Source organism: Fusarium vanettenii (assembly GCF_000151355.1).
Source record: "Fusarium vanettenii 77-13-4 chromosome 4 genomic scaffold NECHAsca_19_chr4_3_0, whole genome shotgun sequence".
Classification (NCBI taxonomy): Eukaryota; Fungi; Ascomycota; class Sordariomycetes; order Hypocreales; family Nectriaceae; genus Fusarium; species Fusarium vanettenii.
Genome location: NW_003315866.1, coordinates 371,690 through 393,727, shown reverse-complemented (window position 1 = coordinate 393,727; position 22,038 = coordinate 371,690). Strand labels below are relative to the sequence as shown.

The 22,038-nt window shown below is 52.4% G+C and overlaps 11 protein-coding genes across 11 annotated transcripts; 7 read left to right on the top strand and 4 right to left on the bottom strand.

The window, feature by feature from the left end:
• Positions 1-538: 538 nt before the first annotated feature.
• Positions 539-1,286, top strand: NECHADRAFT_104273 (uncharacterized protein). The gene is made up of 2 exons (XM_003045587.1): positions 539-714; positions 781-1,286. Exons 1-2 carry the CDS (start codon positions 563-565, stop codon positions 1,148-1,150), a joined length of 522 nt encoding a protein of 173 aa, XP_003045633.1. The 5' UTR covers positions 539-562; the 3' UTR covers positions 1,151-1,286.
• Positions 1,287-1,802, top strand: NECHADRAFT_39608 (uncharacterized protein; the record flags this gene model as incomplete). Its single annotated transcript, XM_003045586.1, has 1 exon — positions 1,287-1,802. The coding sequence occupies one exon, from the start codon at positions 1,287-1,289 to the stop codon at positions 1,800-1,802; it is 516 nt and encodes a 171-aa protein (XP_003045632.1).
• A 133-nt stretch (positions 1,803-1,935) lies between these two features.
• Positions 1,936-2,745, bottom strand: NECHADRAFT_93078 (uncharacterized protein; the record flags this gene model as incomplete). The annotated part of the gene is made up of 2 exons (XM_003045451.1): positions 1,936-2,679; positions 2,713-2,745. The coding sequence occupies 2 exons, from the start codon at positions 2,743-2,745 to the stop codon at positions 1,936-1,938; spliced, it is 777 nt and encodes a 258-aa protein (XP_003045497.1).
• Positions 2,746-3,068: 323 nt separating this feature from the next.
• NECHADRAFT_39348 (uncharacterized protein) lies at positions 3,069-4,980 on the top strand (the record flags this gene model as incomplete). Its single annotated transcript, XM_003045585.1, has 3 exons — positions 3,069-3,683; positions 3,734-4,139; positions 4,187-4,980. The coding sequence occupies 3 exons, from the start codon at positions 3,069-3,071 to the stop codon at positions 4,978-4,980; spliced, it is 1,815 nt and encodes a 604-aa protein (XP_003045631.1).
• A 215-nt stretch (positions 4,981-5,195) lies between these two features.
• NECHADRAFT_93076 (uncharacterized protein) lies at positions 5,196-7,145 on the bottom strand (the record flags this gene model as incomplete). Its single annotated transcript, XM_003045450.1, has 6 exons — positions 5,196-5,280; positions 5,363-5,961; positions 6,009-6,786; positions 6,856-7,008; positions 7,055-7,091; positions 7,130-7,145. The coding sequence occupies 6 exons, from the start codon at positions 7,143-7,145 to the stop codon at positions 5,196-5,198; spliced, it is 1,668 nt and encodes a 555-aa protein (XP_003045496.1).
• Positions 7,146-7,657: 512 nt separating this feature from the next.
• Positions 7,658-8,746, top strand: NECHADRAFT_79623 (uncharacterized protein; the record flags this gene model as incomplete). The annotated part of the gene is made up of 1 exon (XM_003045584.1): positions 7,658-8,746. The coding sequence occupies one exon, from the start codon at positions 7,658-7,660 to the stop codon at positions 8,744-8,746; it is 1,089 nt and encodes a 362-aa protein (XP_003045630.1).
• A 496-nt stretch (positions 8,747-9,242) lies between these two features.
• On the top strand, positions 9,243-9,638 carry NECHADRAFT_39443 (uncharacterized protein; the record flags this gene model as incomplete). Its single annotated transcript, XM_003045583.1, has 2 exons — positions 9,243-9,472; positions 9,524-9,638. Coding segments are annotated over 2 exons (345 nt in total), but the record flags the coding sequence as incomplete, so codon positions are not given.
• A 718-nt stretch (positions 9,639-10,356) lies between these two features.
• NECHADRAFT_60589 (uncharacterized protein) lies at positions 10,357-11,582 on the bottom strand. Its single transcript, XM_003045449.1, has 3 exons — positions 11,189-11,582; positions 10,691-11,126; positions 10,357-10,644 (listed from the first exon to the last, which is right to left on the bottom strand). Exons 1-3 carry the CDS (start codon positions 11,483-11,485, stop codon positions 10,532-10,534), a joined length of 846 nt encoding a protein of 281 aa, XP_003045495.1. The 5' UTR covers positions 11,486-11,582; the 3' UTR covers positions 10,357-10,531.
• A 411-nt stretch (positions 11,583-11,993) lies between these two features.
• On the top strand, positions 11,994-13,881 carry NECHADRAFT_93073 (uncharacterized protein; the record flags this gene model as incomplete). Its single annotated transcript, XM_003045582.1, has 4 exons — positions 11,994-12,068; positions 12,122-12,222; positions 12,278-12,360; positions 12,410-13,881. The coding sequence occupies 4 exons, from the start codon at positions 11,994-11,996 to the stop codon at positions 13,879-13,881; spliced, it is 1,731 nt and encodes a 576-aa protein (XP_003045628.1).
• A 471-nt stretch (positions 13,882-14,352) lies between these two features.
• NECHADRAFT_79619 (uncharacterized protein) lies at positions 14,353-15,993 on the top strand (the record flags this gene model as incomplete). The annotated part of the gene is made up of 1 exon (XM_003045581.1): positions 14,353-15,993. The coding sequence occupies one exon, from the start codon at positions 14,353-14,355 to the stop codon at positions 15,991-15,993; it is 1,641 nt and encodes a 546-aa protein (XP_003045627.1).
• Positions 15,994-17,134: 1,141 nt separating this feature from the next.
• Positions 17,135-20,380, bottom strand: NECHADRAFT_60585 (uncharacterized protein; the record flags this gene model as incomplete). The annotated part of the gene is made up of 3 exons (XM_003045448.1): positions 17,135-18,867; positions 18,918-20,059; positions 20,116-20,380. 3 exons carry the CDS (start codon positions 20,378-20,380, stop codon positions 18,742-18,744), a joined length of 1,533 nt encoding a protein of 510 aa, XP_003045494.1. The 3' UTR covers positions 17,135-18,741.
• Positions 20,381-22,038: the final 1,658 nt, after the last annotated feature.

Genomic DNA, 22,038 nt, shown 5'->3' with positions numbered 1-22,038 from the left:
GATGAAGCTATTGCCGGTAGGTGTCATTGCTATTCACAACCACATTGAACTGCAAGCTTACATCGCGATACTCATCCAACATTCTTTTAATCGACAACGGTGATGGTATATATTAATACACTATAATTGTTCCTGTGGATGATGGAATTGCAACACACCTTGGTGCAACCCAACCTCCACGTCAACCATCCAGCTCCCTTCCAAGCGACAACTTCTTTCATTCGTCAGCTCGCCATTCGCATTAGACCATCAGCCACAATCACCCACCTTGTAGCCCCTCTAAATAGCCTACCGACTGCCGCTCGGATCGTCGCCGCCTGCACATAAGCTTCACCCTTGACTTGAGTGAGATCTAAGCGCTTACCATCTCCGCGTCTACACCAAACTCCGTCATAAATCCGCATGATCCGGAAATCGGCACGGTTTGTGATTATAAAGCTGTCGTCATGGGTTGAAGCGGGGTTGGGATGTTAATTGGGTCTTGGTATATATGAGTGAGCTGTGCTGATGGGGGAGCTGTGAACTATACACTTCTCATCTCACCTACTCAGCTCAAGACACAATGACGTCCCTATACCAACAGACCGTCCCACCTCTGGTCAAGTCTCTCAAGAGCATGTCTCATCTTCTTCAAAAAGGCGCCAAGTTTTGCGAGGAAAAGGGCGTCAAACATGAGCAGCTCCTCACCTACCGCCTAATCGCCGACATGCGAGGGTAAGCAATTCATCACTAATTCAGTTAAATTCTATTTAAACGTAACCTATCTAACACAATTCATAGACTTCCATACCAAGTCCAATCCTGCTCCAACACAGCCAAACACGCCGTCGCCCGTCTTGGCGCCCCCAACATTCCCATCTTCGAAGACACCGAGACAACCTTTACAGAGCTACACGCCCGCATCGACCGGACAATCGAAGTTCTCGAATCCGTAGACCCAGCCAGCATCAACGGAAAAGAAGAGCAAGAGGTGATCATGGAGACGGGGATGGGAAACTTTCGCTTCACGGGGCAGAGATACGTCTCCGAGTTTGTTCTGCCCAACTTTCACTTTCATCTCACTTCGGCGTATTGTATCATGCGTGCGCAGGGAGTCCCGCTTGGAGCGTTTGATTATCTCAAGGATGTTTTTGAAAAGGTTGAGAAGTAAGTGGTGGATATTCGGAAAGGGAGGGTATTCTTGAATGGGGGCCGGGAATAGTCCGTGAGAAATTCTCGCCGTCGCCTACTTATTAATGAAGAGACACTACTTGAAGATATCAACAATACAACAAAATTAAGTCATCATGTCTTCTGAAACACCCTCTACCCGCATTCAAACACCAGATGTCACTACATCTGAAATCGAAAGAACAGCCCACGTCCAGCGTCTAATGGACCGCCTCCTCGAAAAGAGCCCCATCTACAACTTCATAATGTCCCCCGTCAAACTCATCAGCGCCACACAAGGAACAGTAACAACTCAAATGGTCCTAAACGGCAACCACGTCAACAGCAGAGGAGGTCTGCATGGCGCCGTATCGGCTACAATCATCGACTTTGTGACGGGTCTCGCCATTGCGTCTTGGGATTTGAGGGAGACGACGGGGGCGAGCGTTGACATGCACATTAGCTATCTTAGCACTGCAAAGGTTGGGGATACGGTTGAGATTGTGTCTACGGCGGATAAAGTTGGTGGGAGCATGGCTTTTTCGACTATTCGGATTTCGAAAGTTGGGGAGGATGGGAGTTTGACGCCTGTTACTGTTGGGCAGCATACAAAGTATGTGAGGCAGAGCTCAGCAAAGACGGACAAGTCATGAGATGGATATCGCTATAGAAGAATGTTGAAGGAAGCATGGAAGAGATTGAACGTGCATAGAGGCGACATAGACATGACACAGAAGGTGATTAGACGGATGGCATAGAAGATCAATACAACTATAGACTTCACTCTCAAACCCCCCCAGTCGAACAAGTAATCCCCCCATCAACAACAATCTTCTGCCCAGTAATATACCTCGCCTCCTCAGAAGCAAGAAACAAGACCGCATTCGCAACATCCCACGCATCCCCCATCCTCCCCATCGGAACCTGACCATTCCTCATCTCGCAAAACGCCTCATATCCTCCTTTTTGCGGGAACCTATTCGCTAGACTCTTTGTATATGGTGTATCCATGAGACCTGGGACGACGCTGTTGAGGCGGACCTTTTTGGGCGCGTATATGACGGCTGTTGTTTTGACGAATTGGAGGATGGCGGCTTTGGCTGTGTTGTATGCGACTTGGCGTTTTCCAATGTATCGGAGTCCTGCGATGGATGAGATGCACACGATTGATCCTCCTGTTGGTTGCTTCTCCATGATGGGTAGGACATGATGACAGGCGAGGTATACGCTCTTCAAGTTGATGTCCATCTGCGCATCCCAAACCTCCTCTTCCAAGCTCGCTGGATCCCCAGGTTGACTCTGTCCAACACTCGTAACAAGAATATCAACCCGTCCATGCATTTCAAGGCAAGCATCCACGAGCTTCTTCACCGAGGCGTTATCCGTAGCATCGGTAGCCACGACATCACACCGTCCACCCTCAGCTTCAATCGTCTCCTTCGTTTTAGACGTTGAAGCAACAGTTCTATTCCCTCCAAAAACGACAGCTCCTCTTCTCGCGAGCAACACGGCACAAGCAGCACCAATGCCCTATCCATCGGCACCAGTTTGCCCGAGGCCGACAACAAGAGCGACTTTTCCGTGTAAATCCAACATGACGGAGACGGAAAAGGAAATGACAAGCGAGGAACAAAATAATGATTGGCGGCCATCTTTTCACAGGCGCCGAACGATGCAGTTATAAGCTGCACATGATGTCCATTTTCCTTCATTTCCTACGGGTTTCTTGTGTCAAGGCGGAACTTGTCCGTCGGCAGGATTGCGTGATCACCGAGGATGCGGAGATCCTCCGCCCTGCAACTCACGGCGACACTTGCGAGAAACGTCATTTGGGGGGTGTAATACATAAGCCATGATAGGCCAGCTCTTTTGCTACTCACAATTCCAATCTACACTTACACACAAACATCACCATCAAAATGACAGACATTAACACAGACTACGACCTCGATACCCCCATAACCTCCAAAGTAGGTCTCCGCCAGGGCCTCGCCTCGTATGGAGACCCTCATTTCTCGCTCTTCCTACGCAAGGTCTTTATCAAAGCCCTTGGTTACAGCGAAGATGCACTCTCAAGACCCATTATTGGCATTGTCAACACGTACTCGAGCTTCAACCCTTGCCATGCCAATATTCCACAGCTGATAGACGCCGTCAAGAGAGGTGTGCAGCTCAATGGCGGATTGGCGATTGACTTTCCTACCATCAGTATACATGAGAGTTTCTCGAGTCCTACGAGCATGTATTTGAGAAACTTGATGAGTATGGATACTGAGGAAATGATCAGCGCTCAACCTTGTGATGCTGTGGTGTTGATTGGAGGGTGCGACAAGACCACGCCTGCTCAGTTGATGGGAGGCATCTCAGCCAACAAGCCTATCCTTCATCTTGTCACAGGCCCGATGATGCCAGGAAGTCATCGAGGAGTGAGAATTGGAGCTTGTACCGACTGTCGTAACAACTGGGCAAAGTACAGAGCTGGCGCCATCGACATTGAGGACATTTCCGCCATCAATGATGAGCTAGCACCAACCGTAAGTCCAATCCATCTCAATTACCGTCCACAAACTCACCAGCTTCTCAGGGTGGAACATGTGGTGTCATGGGCACAGCAAGCACCATGGCCTGTATTCTCGTCGGTCTCGGCATGATGCCTTTCGCCGGTGCCACAGCTCCCGCAGTCTCAGCTACTCGTCTTCGCATCGCCGAGGCCACAGGAGGACACGCTGTAGCTGCTTGCAAGAACCTGGATCAGCTTCGACCGCAGACTTTGTTGACACGCGAGTCGTTCCTCAACTCCATCATTGTTCTTCAAGCCATTGGTGGTTCAACCAACGCTGTTGTGCATCTCATGGCCATCATCGGACGTCATCCAAAGGTGGCTGGCACCATCACTCTGGGTACCGTTGACGAGATTGGTCGAAAGACGCCGTTGCTGGTTGATCTGAAGCCCAGTGGCGACAATTACATGACTGATTTCCACAACTCAGGTTCGTCCTTCACATCTCAATGGTTGAATAGACGCTAACATCCCCAGGCGGCATGCTTGCTCTCTTCCACGAGCTCAAGCCTCTTCTCTACCTTGACGCCATGACAGTAACCGGGCGAACCCTTGGTCAAGAAATTGCCCAAAACTCTCTCATCCCCGTGCCACGAGAGCTCAGCGTTATCCAGCCCTTCGACAAGCCCCTCTACCCGAAGTCATCACTTGTCGTGCTGAGAGGCAACCTAGCCCCTGGAGGTGCAGTCATGAAAGCAAGCGCCTCCAAGTACAGACGTCTCCTCCAACATTCTGGCCGAGCAGTCGTCTTTGCGAATTCAGCAGACCTCGCAGAGAGGGTGGACGACCCTGATCTGGAGGTTACACCAGACAGTGTGCTTGTCCTTCAGAGCATCGGGCCCATCGGAAACCCAGGCATGCCCGAAGCTGGAATGATCCCAATTCCCAGAAAGATTGCATCGCAAGGAGTCCTGGATATGCTCCGTCTATCAGATGGCCGCATGAGTGGTACAGCAGGCGGAACAATCGGTCTCCACATCTCACCAGAATCCGCCGACCCCGATTCAGTGCTGGGAATCATCAGGAACGGCGACCTCATCACCCTCGATGTTGAGAAGAGAATACTCTCAGTCGATCTCACAGATGAAGAAATCGCTCAAAGAATCCAAGAGAGGAAAAAGACCTTTGCAGCGAGCGAAGGAGCCGCAGCTCCGTGGGTGAAGAGAGAAGGCATGAGAGGTTATCGGGGACTGTATATGCGACATGTGAACCAAGCGGAGGCAGGTGCAGACTTTGACTTTTTGACGGCTGATGGACCGTCTCGATCATGAATATGTTAATGTCTCTTATATGGTTGGATACGTAGGTATAAAGTCTTGGAAAAGGTCCCGGACTATGGTATCGACGTTGATGGAATCCGTCGCTTCAAAGTATTCGGCAAATGAATCATTCATGAGAAAATCTTCGAATCCGTTTCCGCTGAAGGCGTTTATGCTCTCGTTGTGGCTCATCGGCAGCGTAGTGTTAGGATAGGAAATGCCAACATCTAGGCCTGCCAATGTGGTTTGCGCAGACGTGACGACTGGCCCTTCTGTCTCACGAATAGCCCCATGACTGGTTGTAATGCCAGACTGTCCGTTTCTGTCTCGTAGCCATCGGATTGTTGATCTTCCCAGTTCGTCCAAGATGTCTCGACTTCGTTTTGCTCCTGACCAATGCTCACCAGTGGCGCTCAGAACACTCAGAGAAATGCTCAGGTCCCCCATGAGAACATCAATCTCAGTATCCCGCGCAATCTCTGGTACCACTTTGATGCAGTATAGCAAGGTGATTGTGCTGAGCACCAGAGCATGAAACGTCACCCAGCTGTGCACCAAGAGGTTCTTCTTGTACAAGCTATCAAACAACTTGATACTCTCGCAAGCACTCTGGTGGCACTGTATCAGACCCTCGCTGGAAGGCTTGGGTATAGCGGGGTTGGGTCTGAGGAGAAGCATCCTCAGGCCGTGATAGCGCAGTTGGCAGGTCGTCCGGAGGTAAAATTCGGATGGTTCGTTAGGGGAGACTGGGATCTGGCTTGCCCACTCGTCCAACTGGCGCAGCATAGATGTTTGCCAGCCATTTATATCGACGACCGGGGGGTATGCGTAACTTGGCGAGTCTCTGACGATGCTGTTGGCAACGTACTTGATCTCCGAGTTGAGCTTGGCCGCCTTGAAGAGATGCATCGCAAAGTCCATCTCCTTATCAGATCCTGGGAGCGGTGGCTGGTTTATATCTCCAAGCTCATTGTCACTCAACCCTTGGGGCATCTATACTGGTCAGCCAAGGCTTAGCGTGTTGGTGAGCTTCCACTTACACGAAGTTCGCACGCCTCATCCCTCACACCAATGGGACGACCCATCATGGTCGCAATGATCCGATCAAAAGAGAAAATGACCCAAAAGATACGCGTACGCATCTCCTGTTCCAGCAAAGATATCCCGGAACCAATGTTGATGTTGCGCTGAAGGCCCAGGTCAAGCAAGGCAGCGAGGCAGTGATAATTGAGGTACCACACGTTCAACCGGACAAAGGGGCTATGAATAGTGAATATGAGAAGCAGGAGCAAACACTGGACGCCTTGTAAGGAATTTTCGAGGTTGAGTTGTTCGAGATGCTGTAGGGCGGACAGGCAGTATGATTCTGCTGGTATGCGAGCCCTGAGCCGACCGGATAGTACGGTAGCCCCTATGGCCAGAACCATGAATACTTGAAAGCCAACAACAGGGCCATTTTCTTCTTGCTCATAGGCCTGATCCAACATCTTTAAGAATGTAGGCCTATGAAGGATAGGGTACTGCAGGTGTATCGCGTCAAAGTAAGCATCGCACAACTGCTTCGCCATGTCTCGAGCTGGAAGGGAGAGTGGCCCTTGGATCGCCTCAATAAGCTTGATAGGAAAAGGGGCATCGCGACCTGCTCGGTTGAGCCTCTCGTCCTGCTTAGAGGACGAGTTGAGCATCACTCGTGCCAGAAAGTAGCCACTAGAAGGGCCGATGTATCTTGGGTCTTGGTTTGTCCCCAGAGACACCAGTCCAATCTCATGGGACAGGGCACCGGCCCCTGTAGGCCCAGGAGCCGACCTAACTGGTTGACTGCTTGGTTCTGTAATTGTTTCATCGGCGGCCTCGGTATAGTCCTGGGCTTGCAAAGCAGAAGGAGACTGCAGTATCGTGTCTGTGGTATCATCCAGAGCAGCTTCACTCGAGGCTTCTCTAGTCTCAGGAGGCGGCTCCTGAGATAAATCAACGTCAGGACATCTTGAGCGCACAATACCTTCCAACCAAGATATACGACGCTTTAAAGTTGAGATGTATCTTACTTGACGTTAACATAGGAATTGCCAATGCACGTTTGACCTACTCTCTGGGCAGATCCTTCAGCCGGGCACTTTCTCCGTCTGTACAGGCAGCACCAGCATTTCGACAATTCTTACACGCCGGAAGTTCTCCATCACACTAAACTCATCAGTTCCATACCCCAGACACTAGACTTTGAAACGTACTCGTATCTTGCGTCTCTGGCAGCGGAGACAGGCCATGCGCAGCCTGGGATTTCTCCGTCCCAGCTGATTCCGTCTTTGGGTCCGCGGCCCACTGGAACTTTCATCTTCCGGCATCTTTGGGGGATCTGTCCAAAGGTGAATTATTATTGGTGGATGTATGAGTGGCTGCAGGTGCTGTTGTTGAAGAGTGCAAGATGGAGTGGCGAAACTCCGAAGGGAGCGGGGAGATGCCGAGAGGTTCAAGGTGGGAGACGGAAAAACGCCGCGTGGTTTAGAGGATAATCAATGACCCAGTTGACGATTAAATAAAAGCATTCAGCGCTCGTTCAATTAGAACAAATACTATTCGTCATTGTTTCGTTGCATAATTATACTCACTTATTCAAGATTACTCTCTTCACTCATCTCTGTTTAACCAAACTCACTCACCAACCGTGTTCAACTCCTCGCATTAGTCCGCAATGGCCTCTCAACCCCCAGAAGAATCCCTCAAAATCCACGTCGCCGCCTCAGAAGCCCGACGCCTAGTCCAAGACATCCTCAAAGGAAACGGCGTCCCAGAAGAAAATGCCACCATAGTCGCCCGCTGCCTCGTCGCCGCCGACCTCCGCGGCGTCGACACCCACGGCATGAACCGCATCCCCTCGTACATGGAGCGAATCCGCCAGGGCGTACTCAATGCCAGCGCACAGCCTGTCGTGAATCAAGTGACGCCAGCTGTTGCTCAGGTCGACGGGAAGAATGGGTTTGGCTTTGTTGCGGCTCATAAGGGTATGGCTGCTGCTATTGAGTCTGCTCGTGTGTTTGGTATTGGCATGGCTAGTATCAAGCATTCGAATCACTTTGGTATGAGTGCTTGGGTTGTTCAGCAGGCTCTCGATGCAGACATGATGAGTCTTGTATTCACAAACTCAAGCCCTGCTCTGCCTGCCTGGGGCGGTAAGAGTAAGCTCATGGGTGTGTCTCCCATCGCCTGTGGTGCACCAGGTAAAGGCCCAATGGAGAACTTCATCCTCGACATGGCGCCCTCAGTGGCAGCTCGAGGCAAGATCTACAAAGCAAAGCGACGCGGCGAAAAGATTCCATCCGACTGGGCTCTTGACTCCGAAGGACGTCCAACCGATGACCCTGAGGCTGCTCTCGGAGGCGTCATGCTCCCCATGGGAGGACCCAAAGGTTCCGCCCTATCCATAATGATGGACGTCTTTTCAGGAGTCCTCTCCGGCTCAGCCTTTGCTGGCCACGTCACAAACCCCTACGATCCCTCAAAGCCCGCAGATGTCGGTCACTTTCTAGTCGCCATCAAGCCAGATCTATTCATGAGTTTGGACGAGTTCCGCGAGAGGATGCAGTACCTGTACGAGAGGGTGGTGGGGTCTGAAAAGGCAGCTGGTGTAGAGAGAATCTATTTTCCGGGAGAGATTGAGCAGTTGGCTCAGAAGGAGAGGGAAGAAAGGGGGATTCCGCTTGTGCAGGCTGAGATTGATGCTTTGAATGAGGAGGCGAGAAAGGTTTCTGTTGATACTTTGGTCACAATGGAGGGTCGATAGCCACTTGGAATGAAAACACTCAAATCATGTAAGAATACCATAAAACTGCCTCTACTCAGGGAGCGTCACCAAGCTGCCACCGTCCTCATGCATACTTCCATCGTTGTGTATTTCAATATCCTTCCCACACAGCCACGTAACCGACCAAATATGATGAATATGACGGAAAATGCAATCTCCAGGGCTAAAAACTTTGTATTCCGATAGCTGAGTCGCTTGGAGGCTATTAATATGGGCCACTTTGAAGCTCATGATCGTGAAGCTATCCCCATAGCGGCCACGGACATTCCCCGTCAAACAGTTCACGGGTTTATTCCGCTCAGTCTACACCAAGTTAAATGTGCACACTTTAAGAACAGAAGTTCAACCACAATGAACTTGCCTTCATAATCTACATCACACATAGTAAACCGGAAGCGCACAATCGTCACCATGACTGTCGTTCACATCGGTACGTCGGCACCTTGTTTCATCACTCTCCCACTGACATTGAACAGTCCTCTTCAAATTCCGACCTGATGTCGATGAATACCACCGAAAGACATTTGTCAAAGAACTCAAAGCACTCAAGAGTCTATCCTGCGTAAAGGGTCAGCGCTTGGTAGTCGGCGGCCCATCCATCACAGACCCCATCGCGCGAAGCAAAGGCTACCAGATTGCTTTGTTAAGCTTCCACAAAGACCCTGCTGCGCTGGCAGAATATCAGGCCAGTAGCGAACACCACAGGTAAGTTGCCGTATGAGACGAGAGTGGAAATGAGTGTTGACTTGGCGTCAGGGTGACGAGTCAGTATCTATGGCCTTTTGCTGAGGATGTAACACGTTTCGACTTTGAAGTGGACGCTGAGGATGAGGACATGTTTGAAAAGCGGTTTGGTTTCTCTCAGGTATAGAAAATAGATCTTACATTACTATCGTACTCCCTTTACCAAGGCCAGCACTCGTACCTCTGAAGCGTCATCGTTCAGCATTATTCAACAAGCAGCCTCAAGACTCTCATACAAGGTGAATCGCCAGCGACCTCAGTCCCTGGACTTCCGGTAAGACTCCGACATTGAGAATGCTCTTTCACCCATTATATGCTCTTTCGAGACAGAGAGGGGAGCCGTATCTCAAAGCGGATATCTGCCACAGCCATTTTATGTCAAGAGGTTCCGGCGTGCACATCCGAAGGGAGCAGAGAGTAACCGTCTCAAGTACCAATCCGTAGAGTAAAAGTCTTCAAAAGTCAGGTACACACTCACGAGGTATTGCGAGCTTGGCGCATTGGCAGATAGATGGTACGTTAAATCGCTGGTCAAGTCAGCTCGTCCACTTATACTAATATTGCCACCTCTCCATATCAAGCATGAGGGATCAGTCCTTATCTCGTCGAGAAAGACTTTGGGTCAAAAATCGTCCAGAGTGATTGCGAGGCCGAGCCAAGACAACCGAGGCCGGCGTGGCCATGGGCAAATCACTCAGTCTTTGCCGCTTCTCGTCATCGATCGCGCCGAGGATTGTAGGTTCTCGCATCAAGAGCTTCGAAGTTCGAGATCGACATACTCATTTCGGCGCGACTGTGGACGAATCAGTAAAAGCGCTAACACTCACACCCTCAGGACCAAAATTCCATGACATCCGTATCTTGAAGCGACCGCATCTGGCAGCCGATGTAAATCCCGAATTATAGTACAGCATTGCGCCCGGTAGGTGAAACGAATATCCCAGAAAATCAATCATACAAAGCAGGAAATGCGCCAGTGGCCTAATCCCGGCCAGTTCCACCCTCTCAACGCGTCTGTGGTTATTCGGCGCGTGAGCCGCCGCTGCTGTGTCTCGCGCGTTTCCGGCCGCTGCTTGTGGCAGGGTGCATCTTGTCGTTGCGCTCTCTCTTGAGCTTGTCGTCCAAGACGCGAGCTGTATGTGTTAGCACTAGGCACGTCTTTTATACAGGAGAACGTACTGAGAACATCGTATCCGAACTGGGGGTGCTCCAAGCACAGAGCCTTGAACTCGTCCTCGGCCTCGGCGCGCAGGGTGTGGGAGCGGGTAGCCCAGAAGCTCGCGATGGGTGCGCGAACTGTAGTATCGTCGGTACCGGTGTAGGCATAGACGTAGCGGGCGTAGGCGATCTCGCCCTTGGCAGTCGAGTTGACGCAGTGGATCTTGGAGCTCGCGAGGGTCTTGAGGCCCGAGACGCCAAACTTCTCGGCGAGTGTGTAGATGCGGGCGTGCTTGAGGAGCTGGTCGCCGCTGTTGTCCACCGAGGGGATCGAGGGGTCCGACTCGAGGACGCGCTGGCCGGGGAGCTTCTTGGGGAAGTATTCGCCAGTGTAGAGGAATTCGAGGAAGCTTCCGACGGTGTCGATGTCGTAGTCTGGGAGCTCGATCTGACGCGGCTGGGGTGTGTTAACGGTCTGAGCCAGACATATCACAAGGCGCAAAGGTATTAGACACTGACGCTGCCATCCTCGGCAAATCTGTCGCAAATCTCCTTAAAGTAAGGGCTCTGGGCCAAGAGGCCTTGATGCGCCGTGAGAATTGACTGATCGCCTGATCCAATGAGCAGGGTAGCGATCGGGCTCATAAGATAGTTGGCAAATGTGACTCTAGGCTCTGTGATTTCGGCCTCGGCGAAAGGAAGCTCGCTCCCGTTGGGGTTCTCCTGCTCCTCGCCATCCTGAGTGTTCTGGGTCTCAGTCATCTCGACGTCGCCTGTCGGCTCAGCCGACTCCTCGTGGTGCTCATCGGTAGGCATTTTGAGCCGAGCGATCGCGAATCTTTAAAAAATGAAAGTCTTGAGCAATTGGAACCAGAAACGAGCGTAAGTCGGCGCGCGCGTTGGAATCGGTCGCAACACTGACGAAAGCTGATTGATGGGCGCGTGTGGGTGTGTGTACGAGTCGATAGGTGGGAGCTCTAGAGGGATGCCGAAGAGAAACGCTAGTCCGAAAGCAGAAGCCAGCTTTGAAGTGGGTCTGGGGTCAAGCTGAAGCTGATGCCTCGTGCGCAAGGCATGAACAAAAGAGTCACCTACCCTAGACCTTCACATCAAACTGGAGCCGCTATCGGTGTGCCCCGCCCCCACCAATCTCTTGGAGTCACCTCTGACCAAACCAACGCTGGACCATCAATTGGCCGTTAATTGGCATGGAGACAAAGAAAAAGTAGCAAACTCCAAGCCAACCCATCACTTTCTTTGTTCCTGGCCTACCTCCCCTCCTTTTCTAGACGCCACTTCTTCCCATTGTCTCGATCTCCTTAAGATGTATGGTGCAGCGCAGGTAACTATAGCCATTCCCATCATCCTCAATTCACCATGGACAGTAGACTCATTGATCGTCAGCTCGAGATACGGCCTTCTGCCGATGAAGCTCGCGATGCCTTCAACCAGGCCTGGTCCGACACGAATCGTCCTACTCTCCTCCCCGTCTGCGCCTCGACCCCCGCCGATCTCCTGACTCCTTCTGCCGTGTACCTGAAGCTCTCGTCAGGGTAAATGCCCTCTGTTCTGGCTTAGACCGCTCGACCTGTGACTCACGACTTATAGAGCGACGGTCGAATACTCATTTCTCCTGGAAAGCGCAACTGGCAGTACCGAGACTGTTGGACGGTATAGCTTCATCGGTGCCAGTAGGCTCCCCTATGTTCCCCCAAGTGAAACAATATCTAAGCCCTTCAGACCCCCGAAAAGTCTTGACAACCGGCGACGGCTACGGCCATGTTGGTGACCCTCTCCGAGCCCTCGAGGCCGAACTCTCCAAAGACCGAGTCCTCGACATTCCCTCCCTACGACTTCCCAAGCTTTCCGGCGGTGCCGTGGGTTACGTCTCGTACGATTGCATCAAGTACTTTGAGCCCAAGACCGAACGACCGCTCAAGGACAACCTCAAGATCCCCGAGGCTTTGTTCATGCTGTTCGACACCATTATTGCTCTCGATCACTTCCGCTCGACTCTGACTATCGTCACCCACATGAAACTTCCCGCGAACCCCTCGGATGATCTCCAACCCGCCTACGATGAGGCCTGCGCTACGCTGCGAAAGACTCTCGACATCATCTACCAACCTGATACTCCCCTTCCTACCCAGACATCGGGCCCTCAATCAGACTCGGAGCTACAGTACTCGTCAAATGTTGGCCGAAAGGGTTACGAGACGTTTGTCACAGAGCTCAAGAAGTACATTGTCAAGGGAGACATTATCCAAGCTGTGCCGTCACAAAGGTTTTCACGCAGCACAAAGCTTCACCCCTTCAACATTTACAGGACTCTTCGGACGCTGAATCCTTCACCTTATGTGTTTTTCCTTTCATGCGCCGACTTTCACATTGTCGGTGCTTCACCTGAGTGTCTCATGAAGACTGATGGATATGCCCCTCTCCCTGCGGACTCTCGGTTTGGCTACACCGCGGCCGAGGCTCGCTCACGGCCTCGTATTGTTAACCATGCTATTGCTGGTACTATTCACCGTGGAAAGAATGCCGCTGAGGATGATGAGCTTGCGACTCAGCTTCAGGCTTCTAAGAAGGACCGCGCTGAGCACGTCATGCTTGTTGACCTTGCTCGTAACGATGTGAACCGAGTCTGCCACCCTACCACAGTCAAGGTTGACCGATTGATGAGAATCGATCGATTCTCTCACGTTCAGCACTTGACCTCTGAGGTTTCGGGCGTTTTGCGCCCTGAGTGCACACGCTGGGACGCCCTTCGATCCATCTTCCCCGCTGGAACTGTATCAGGCGCCCCCAAGATCCGAGCCATGGAGCTGATCTACGACCTAGAGCAGGAGAAGCGAGGAATCTACGCAGGCGCCGCCGGCTGGTTCGGCTATGACGTCGTAAGGGTGGATGACAACAGCAAGCCCGAGGAGAAGATCTTTATGGATGAGGGACCCATGGACACTTGCATCGCCATCCGCACCATGCTCGTCAAGGACGGGGTTGCGTACATGCAGGCAGGTGGTGGCATTGTCTATGACAGCGACCCTACGGACGAGTGGATGGAGACGATGAACAAGTTGTCGGCCAACCTTCGCTGTGTGGAGTTGTCAGAGAAGTACTTTGGGGAGGGGGTCAGCACTAAGACTGTCGAGGAGATTATTGCTGAGGAGAGGAGGAAAGGAGAGAAAGAGGTCAAGGCGGCTGAAAACTGAGTGTACATTGTGTTGACGTGCATGTTGAATGCTGATGTACAGGTTGCATGTGGTAGATAGAATGGACAGTAGAAATTCATTGTATATCCATGAATGTCGGTTGTTTGCCAGCATGTTCACTGAATATGGTGCCTGTTGAAATTGAATCGCTGCTTTGTTCGGACGATATTCACCACGCCTTTGTCTCGTGAACGGTTCTTTTTACATGGTTCATGCTCTGGTACTCGATGGTTGACTGTTCACATCCAGTACTTTCAAGACGCTCATCGTAACATGATGGAATACATCAGGTGCAGTTATGCTGAGCTCTACTATATAATGGCTTACAAGTTGTCTTCAAACTTGCTCTCATCTCATCATCACTCACAGCTCACTCGTCTACACTCAATCAAGTGTAGATATCGAAGCTACAGCAACGCAACATCACCATCTACGCAACTCACCTTTTACTCACTCACCAAAACACCAACCATGCCTCGCAGCACCATGTCGTCTGCAGACGGGTCAGAGCACTACTGGCCCAACATCAAAAACGCCATCCTGCAGAACCCAGCAGGTCAGCCATCCAGTCAGCGCATGAAGCCTAAGTGCCCTATCTGCTTTCACACTTTCGACATCACCACATTCCGCAGGCCATCGGGCAACGCACCCACCTGTGTGGTTCTCTTCTGCGGTCACGTCATGTGCAGGGAGTGTCTTAAAGAGACGGAGGAGTCTGGCCTCGGAGGCGAGGATAAGAAGTGTCCTTGCTGCCGGACGGCGCTGGCCTGCAGGTGCGGCAAGGCGTCCAAGACGTTCACGGTGCCTGACGCCAACACGGGCCCTAACGCCGTATTTAATGCGCCGCTCACCAAGCCCGAGGTCCCCAACGGGAACGTCCAGCCAAAGTGCCACCAATGCACGGCGTCGGGGGAGTGGCTCGGCCGGATCGACAACGGGGACTGGCCGAGAGAGGCCGAGACTATGGAGCCCGGGGCCGTGCGGTTCATTTACGGGACCATCGATGCACTCGAGTCCGAGGGCCGGCCCGTAACTCCTGGGTCTGTCTCCAGCGCGTTTGGGAGCGTCACTAACGATGAGTACCAGATGTTGAGCAGCCACCGCGATGATTTTATAAGCCAGCGGAGACCGGAGCTCGAGAGGGAAAATCCATGGTTTGGAGGACATCGTGAGGCTGGTGGACTAGACCGTTACAGTTCTTCCAGTCGCCATCACGAGCGACGCCGCGAGGTCAACGTCGACTACCAGGCCCCTCTGGATTCTCCCCTCAGCCCAGCAGCCCTCGCCCGTCGCAGCGAGTTTGAGGAGCGTCGTCGCATCCACGACAGACTGCCAGAGGAGAGAAGCCTTCATGAACAGCTCAGTGGGCTAAGCCTAGGAGGTGAACCACGCTTTGATGCCTTTGGAAGGCCTCAACGCAATGAGCGGAGAGATCGTACCCAACAGCTCTACGACGAGCCCGGCTTTGTCGAGCCTCGACGACGAGATGCTATGGGTGGTATGCCTGACTCTGGCGACTTTAGAGATCGCGGGATGGGCCGTGAGCCTTGGCAACGAGATGCCGGCATGGCCAACCATGGCGACTTTGGAGGACGTGAGACGGGACGTCAGACTGGCCGTGATGCCTTCTCTAGTGCCCAATACGGACGGGATACCGGCAACCCATACGCGGATCAACGCAGACGGGAGACAGACAACCCATACTCCGGCCAACGCGGACGGGATTTCGGCAACGATACCCCACAAGCACGGAACACCGGCAACCCCTACGGCGGCACTCCATCCGGAGGTGATGCCGGCAGACACGTCTGCCGGCACCACGTCCCCAACACCCAACGCGACGCAAACACTGGGCGCTACCCCGATACGCCACGCCCTCGAATCCTTCATCCGGAACGCGTGCCAGGCCCGCCAGGCTCAGACCACGCTGAGCTGCTCGCCACGTTTGAAACCTCTCCCGAAGCGCAGAGAATCTTCCAGGAGGACATGGAGCAGAAAGCCCGCGGCCGCATCACACAGGAAGAGCTTTCCGATCCTGCCTTTATCGAATGGCGCAAGCGAGAAGCCGTTGTCGATCTTGAGTGGTCGATGGCATATCCATCTGGACGGTAAAGTGGTGAGGTCTCTTTCTTTCCCCGTCTGAACGCCGTTCTGGAACGGGCCGAGAGATGACGCGGCTGCAAGTGTAGCGGATGGAATTCAGGAACGGGAATGTTGCTGAGTAAGACTTGTAAATTAGTTGTAATAAATCATTCACCTTTTTTCTTTCACATCAATCATCCAACCCTTGCTTTAACGCACGATGCCGTCAGAGCCGTTATTTCGTACGTCAAAGAAGTGAGAGAAGACCGCCACCGGTGAAACCAAATGACAATCAAACCCCGTGATGCATGTTAGGGGGGGAAAAAAAGGTGACGACGACGCGTGAGGAAAAAAGCCAACTAAGCCATGCTCTCGTTAGTCTTCGGCATACCGGCTCGTAGAACAATGATCGACCATTCCACTCGGCAACTCAAAACCGGAATGTATATGCCGAGCGGATGGAGTATTCTTTATAGAAACACGATATTAACAAATGAATCAATTAAAGACTGAAGAGAGAATGAGAGTAAAGAGACAGAGAGGAGAAGGGGAGGAAAAAAGTGGGGGATAGCATCATCTCACCGCGCCGTGCCGGTATCCGATCGCGCCCAATCGACCCCGGCAAGTCGGCACGGCGACATCCACAAGTTGTAGACGCCCGGTTTTGGAATGAATTTCAGGGCTTCAGGGCGTGTCAGGGTCTTGTACCTTTGTAGGATCATCAACAAGAGAGAAATACACAGACGGACAATTATCTAGATACAGTCTACTGTTTCTCCAATACTCTATCAATCAATCTCTTCTCAATATCCCATCTTAAACCCCATCTTGCATTCATCCGTCATGGTCAACAACCGGTCTATTCCCTCGAGTTCCCACCTCGCTTCCTCGGCACCGCGATCCTACCCACGAGCCACCCCAAGAAAAAAGCCCACACCCCCCCCCCCCCCCCCCCCCCAATAGCTAAGCTTCTAGTGGAGGGCAGTCCGTCCTGTCTCGGAAGTACGGCTTCGTCCCCAAGCTTGCCCTTGAATCTGTTCGTGCCGTTTCTTCCAGGACGCGACGAGGCCCTTACTTTGCGGCGGTAGACTAAGAATAGGCGGCAGCCCCCCAGGTCCCAGTCTCCCCCCCTTCGCTGTAATACATACATCCCTTCCCACGGCCACTGTCTGTCTCTTTTCCCCCTCTCTTTCCCCCCCGCCCTCGCTGTTTACTACGTATTATTCCCCCCATTTTCTCTTGGCCCTGTTCGTCCCCCTCCCCTCCCCTCCAAAAAAAAAAAAAAAAAGTGTCTTGTCTCGCCTTGTCTTGGACTACTCAAGAGTCCAGGGGGGCCGGCCTAGAAGCGCCTCTGCCAAGCAAATAACTCGATCGCGCCGCCCATTCATTCAACTCACAAGAGCCTCAAATCCAAACAAATTACACAGCTTGCTTGTGCTTTGCTTCCCAATTCCTAGGCGCAGCACCTCCAAGCCCGCCTTCGTCGAAACCGTTCATGTAAATGCCTTCCGCTCTGCAGGCCGACATGGACCCCGCCGTCGTCGGCCTCCCTGCGTCCACCGCCATCGCCGGGCTTCTCGCTGTCGGCGCCACTGCCATCGACACCCTCATCGATCTCAACATCTCACCTCAGCACGACACGGCTATCCTCAACCTCTTCCTCCGTGAGGTCAAGGAGTGTCGCTCTTCGATTCACGCCCTCTGCAAGACTCTCAGCCTCATCGAGAATGCTCAGATCCCATTCCCAACCCGAGCAGCATGGATCGGTCTCGATGAGCTGGTCGCCACTCTGACCGACACAGTTCTCGCCTTTTCTCGCATGTATTCCCTGTGCTGCACACTCGACGAGGAGGCTGCGCGCTCGAGCCCTGAAGATGCCGCAAGACACCTGGAGAAGCGCATAAGGGCCCTGTGCGCCCGTGTCCGGTGGCATAACCTGTCAATCGCCATGATGATGACCGTAATAAACTGGTGAGCAGGCCACATAGCCCACAGAATCATATCCCTGCCCTCCTCTCGTTTGTTCGCACAGACCGCAGAATGGCTGACTGGATGGAAATACCAGCCCAGGGGAAAAGGACGCGAAAAATAGCCGCGACGAACTTGCCCACCGCATTAGTCGACTTCTCACCTTCAACGTTGGTCTCGCATCCCGTTTGCGAAGCGGCAGCCGGCCCGGATCCTCGGCCGCCAAGCCTCCGTCCCCCGGTGCCCAGCCCGCCGAGACCTCCGCGATCGCCCGTGCAGATGTGGGTCCCACCCCCGGATCTTGGCCCTCCAACTCGGGCACCCTCGCCGATCGAAAGGCCATCTCCCGCCTCATCCTGCCCGTCACACTAGAGGAGCTTCGGGACGACTTCGAGTACTATGTGCCTGACATCCCCGAGCAGGTCGGGGGCTGTGATTTTGTCACAGGCGGCGTACTTGTCGGCACTCCATATGAATTTACGCCGCCGCGATGAATGACACGGCTGGATTACTATTAGCGTATGAATTACCAAAGATGAAGAGGACGTGTCCTCGGGAAGGATAATCATCAGGAACGATGACGAGGATGCAAACTCGGTGTTAGGGTTAGTAATTGCAGGCTTCTTCAAGGTCGGTCGGATTAGCTTGCTGTCTTTTTGCTTGATGGTTGGGGTTAGACGGGCATTTCCAAGGTTTTCATGATTGTAAATGGGTTCTTTTTTCACAAGGTGGACAAGATTCATCTAAGCATTTAAATTCAGTTAAGATATCCAATCAATTAAAAAAAGACCACTGGGTCTGTTGCACTTCTTAAATGATGTACTTATTTCCGTGCATCTTGACCTTGTCAGCGTAGGTCTGGATAGAAACCTCGGTTGTACGCTCAGGAAAGTCCTTGAACGAGAGGGCGTACGTGGCCACCGAGTGGGCAATGAGCTGTGACGCTGGTCAGTTACATGTTCGTCTTGACACAATACACGACTCACCTTTGTGTTGACCTCCCAGGCAGTGTAGTTGACGTTGTTGAGGTCGTCGCACAACTGGTGATAGCAAGGGTCATACCACTGGCCGGCGATACCACCAAACTGCTCTGCCTCCTCCTTGGTCTTGACACCCTCGGCACCAGTAGCGATACCACCAGCGGGAATACCACCACGGATGAATCCATCATAGTCGCTGCGGCCGTCAAAGGGGATAAAGGTATAGTTGAGACCCTGCTCCTCGTACCAGTCGACGTAGAGGTTACGCAACTCCTCAGAACCGGCGGGGTTCTCAGAGTTGGTAGCATTGTAGATCTGGTAGGCAAAGTTGGGGCTACCCATCATGTCGTAGTCCATAAAGAGGCGGATCTTGCGGTTCTCCTCCTCGGGCAGCACGGCAACGTAGTGGTCGGAGCCAAGGAGACCCTCCTCCTCAGCAGCCCACCAGGCGAAGCGCACGCAGTTGTTGACGCGGAACTTGGAGAGTTGGGTGGCGACTTCAAGAACGGAAATGCTGCCGGAGCCGTCGTCGTTGATACCAGGTCCCTCGGTGACACTGTCACTGTGGCCACCGAGCATGACACAGTTCTCGGGGTCACCGTGACGGGTCTGGGCAATGATGTTGGTGGTAGCGATGGTCTTGACCTCGGCGTCAATGTACGCAATAGCATCAACCTTTTCGCCATCCTTGAGCTTCTTAGCAATAGCCTGGCCTTCCTCACCGCCGAGTCCGAAAGTAGCGACGTGGTTAGGAGAGGGAGTTCCCAAAGTTCCATGAACCTCCTCCTTCTCATAGTTGTACACCACAGCGGCGACAGCACCAGCCTTGCCAGCATTCTCCGACTTGGTACCGAAGGGGCATGTTCCTCGCAGGATGAGAGCAATGTTGCCCTTGAGGGATTCGGGGTAGTCGGACTCGCTGCAGCCCTCGTTCTTGACGAGGACGAGGTTTCCGTAGACGGGCTCCTTGTTCTTGGTGGGAGGAGTCAGACCCATGGGCGACGCGTCCTTTGGCACCGAGTTACCGATGACGAGGCGAGACTCGAAAACGTTGCCCGACACGGCGGGGAACTGCTGGTTAGAGACGGAATAGTAACCGCCCAGCTTGGCCAGCTCAGCGTGGATGTAGGACAATGTGCCGAGGTGGCCTAGGTAGCAGTCATCAGTATCATGCAGATAACACGGCCGAAATCGGCAAGCTCACCTTCACTGCCAATGACACGAGTAGGATGTCCATACTCCTCCTCTCCATTCTTTGCAATCTCATAAAGCTCCTTGGCCCTCGTCTCGAGGTTCGAGGCCTTGATGCTGTGCTGCAATTCCTTGGTATCGATCAAGGGCAGACCGGTGAGGTCATCGCTGCTGGGTCCCGAGCTAGAGCTCCACGGAAGCTGGACATTAAGAGGAATCTGCAGGGCCGAGACGCCCGAGAGCGCCGCAGCAGCGACCAAGAGACTCTTGGCAGTCATTGGAATGGTGGAATGAGAATCTGTCTTGGGTTGTTTATGGAGGAGAGAGAGAGATGAAGGAGGAGAGTTCAAGTGATACAGCCCTTGTGATGAGGTGCTGGGACTCGGGAGCTATTAGTGGCTGTGGTTGCCCGCTGCGACGCAAGCCAGGCACAAGCTCTTATCGCGTCTTGCCGCTAGCCGCTTTGAGTCATGAGCTTTGCCTCCCCGCATTAGGTTACAGCATGTCTCGGATCTTGCCTGTTTACCCTGGACTCACAGAGATGAGGGTATTTGCAGTTGCAGTATGTACAAAGAGAAACCCACTGCAGACTTGAACTTTGACTAAAGCATTGCCGTTGCCATGGATGCCGGCTTTTGATGCAGCTAAGAACTCTATTCCAATCAGGGTTGATAGTGACCCCCCCTTCCATCATGCACCCCAAAGCAACGGCCACCAATGGTTCTTCACCAGTCGACGTGAAGCTCACCGAAACTCACTCTTGAGACCTTTTCCAACTGCATATCGCCAACATTATACAGTATGCGAATATTTTACCTGTGATTGATTGTTTAGAGCTGTTTATTCAAGATGCCGAGTCGCCACCAGGTTTATAGTTTGCTTTCTCACTACCTAGGCAGGCTGAGACGCCAATATTGCTAGCCACGACGAGTTGAGGATTACACGGAGAGATAAGACGGATTATAAAACTCTCTCTATATATATGCCGTCCGTTTTATCTAATAAATAGACAAAAACACAAAATATCTACTGAATCTAGTATTTTCCCAGTGACATCATACTGACGCCCAGTCGAACCTCAGGTCCTCGCCGTACCACCTGTATGGTTAGATCGCCAGCCCAAATCTCACTCAGCTGTACCACCCTCAAGGTTGGGAGCACGAAAGAGAGACATATCGTGAGCAAGAGTACCTAGGGTATGAAGATAAAGCGAGCAGATGCCCCCAGAAAATTATTGCGCAAAAAATGGTTGCTGACTGCCTTTCTTGGCTTGACTTTTGAACAATGCACGTCGTCTATCTACTCTACCTCGGCGTCATCCAACGCATGGGTGAGATCCAACAGAGCATGCGTGGGACCGTGAACAAGATGTTTTCTGTCAAAACTACAGTGAGAGGGCGAGTAAAAACGGCCCTGCCGACAGACAGATGGATAAACTAATTTAACTAGACGCAGGTTACCGGCAAGACAAAGGGCAACACTGAAAGAGAAGCAGAAGAGGGACGTCGGGGTGCCGAGAAAGAAGTGAGAGAGTAGGGTTCGTCAGATACCAATAGGTCCTTTGATGGAGTCAGACGGCCACCGGTGAGCGGCTCTGAGAATCCCTGAATGACAATGCCTGGTTGAGGCTGATGTACTGACGACGGTTGAATCCAAGCCAAGTCAGCTCAGCCACGATCTTGCACATATCCTGAGCGTAATCAATAACAAACCAAACAACACTAGGAAGATTATTTAATTTAAAGATGCGCTAGTCAATCCTCTAACCATTCCATGCATGCCTGCCTCATAGTGTACAACTCCCCGTTGCTATAATTGTTGCACCCCGAACGCCCGAATACCAAATATTATTCTGCTCATCATGGATCGAGCAGCCTGCTGTTGACCCTTCTGAGCCTTCCACTTCTTCTAATCCCGGACAGATCTTCCTCCATTG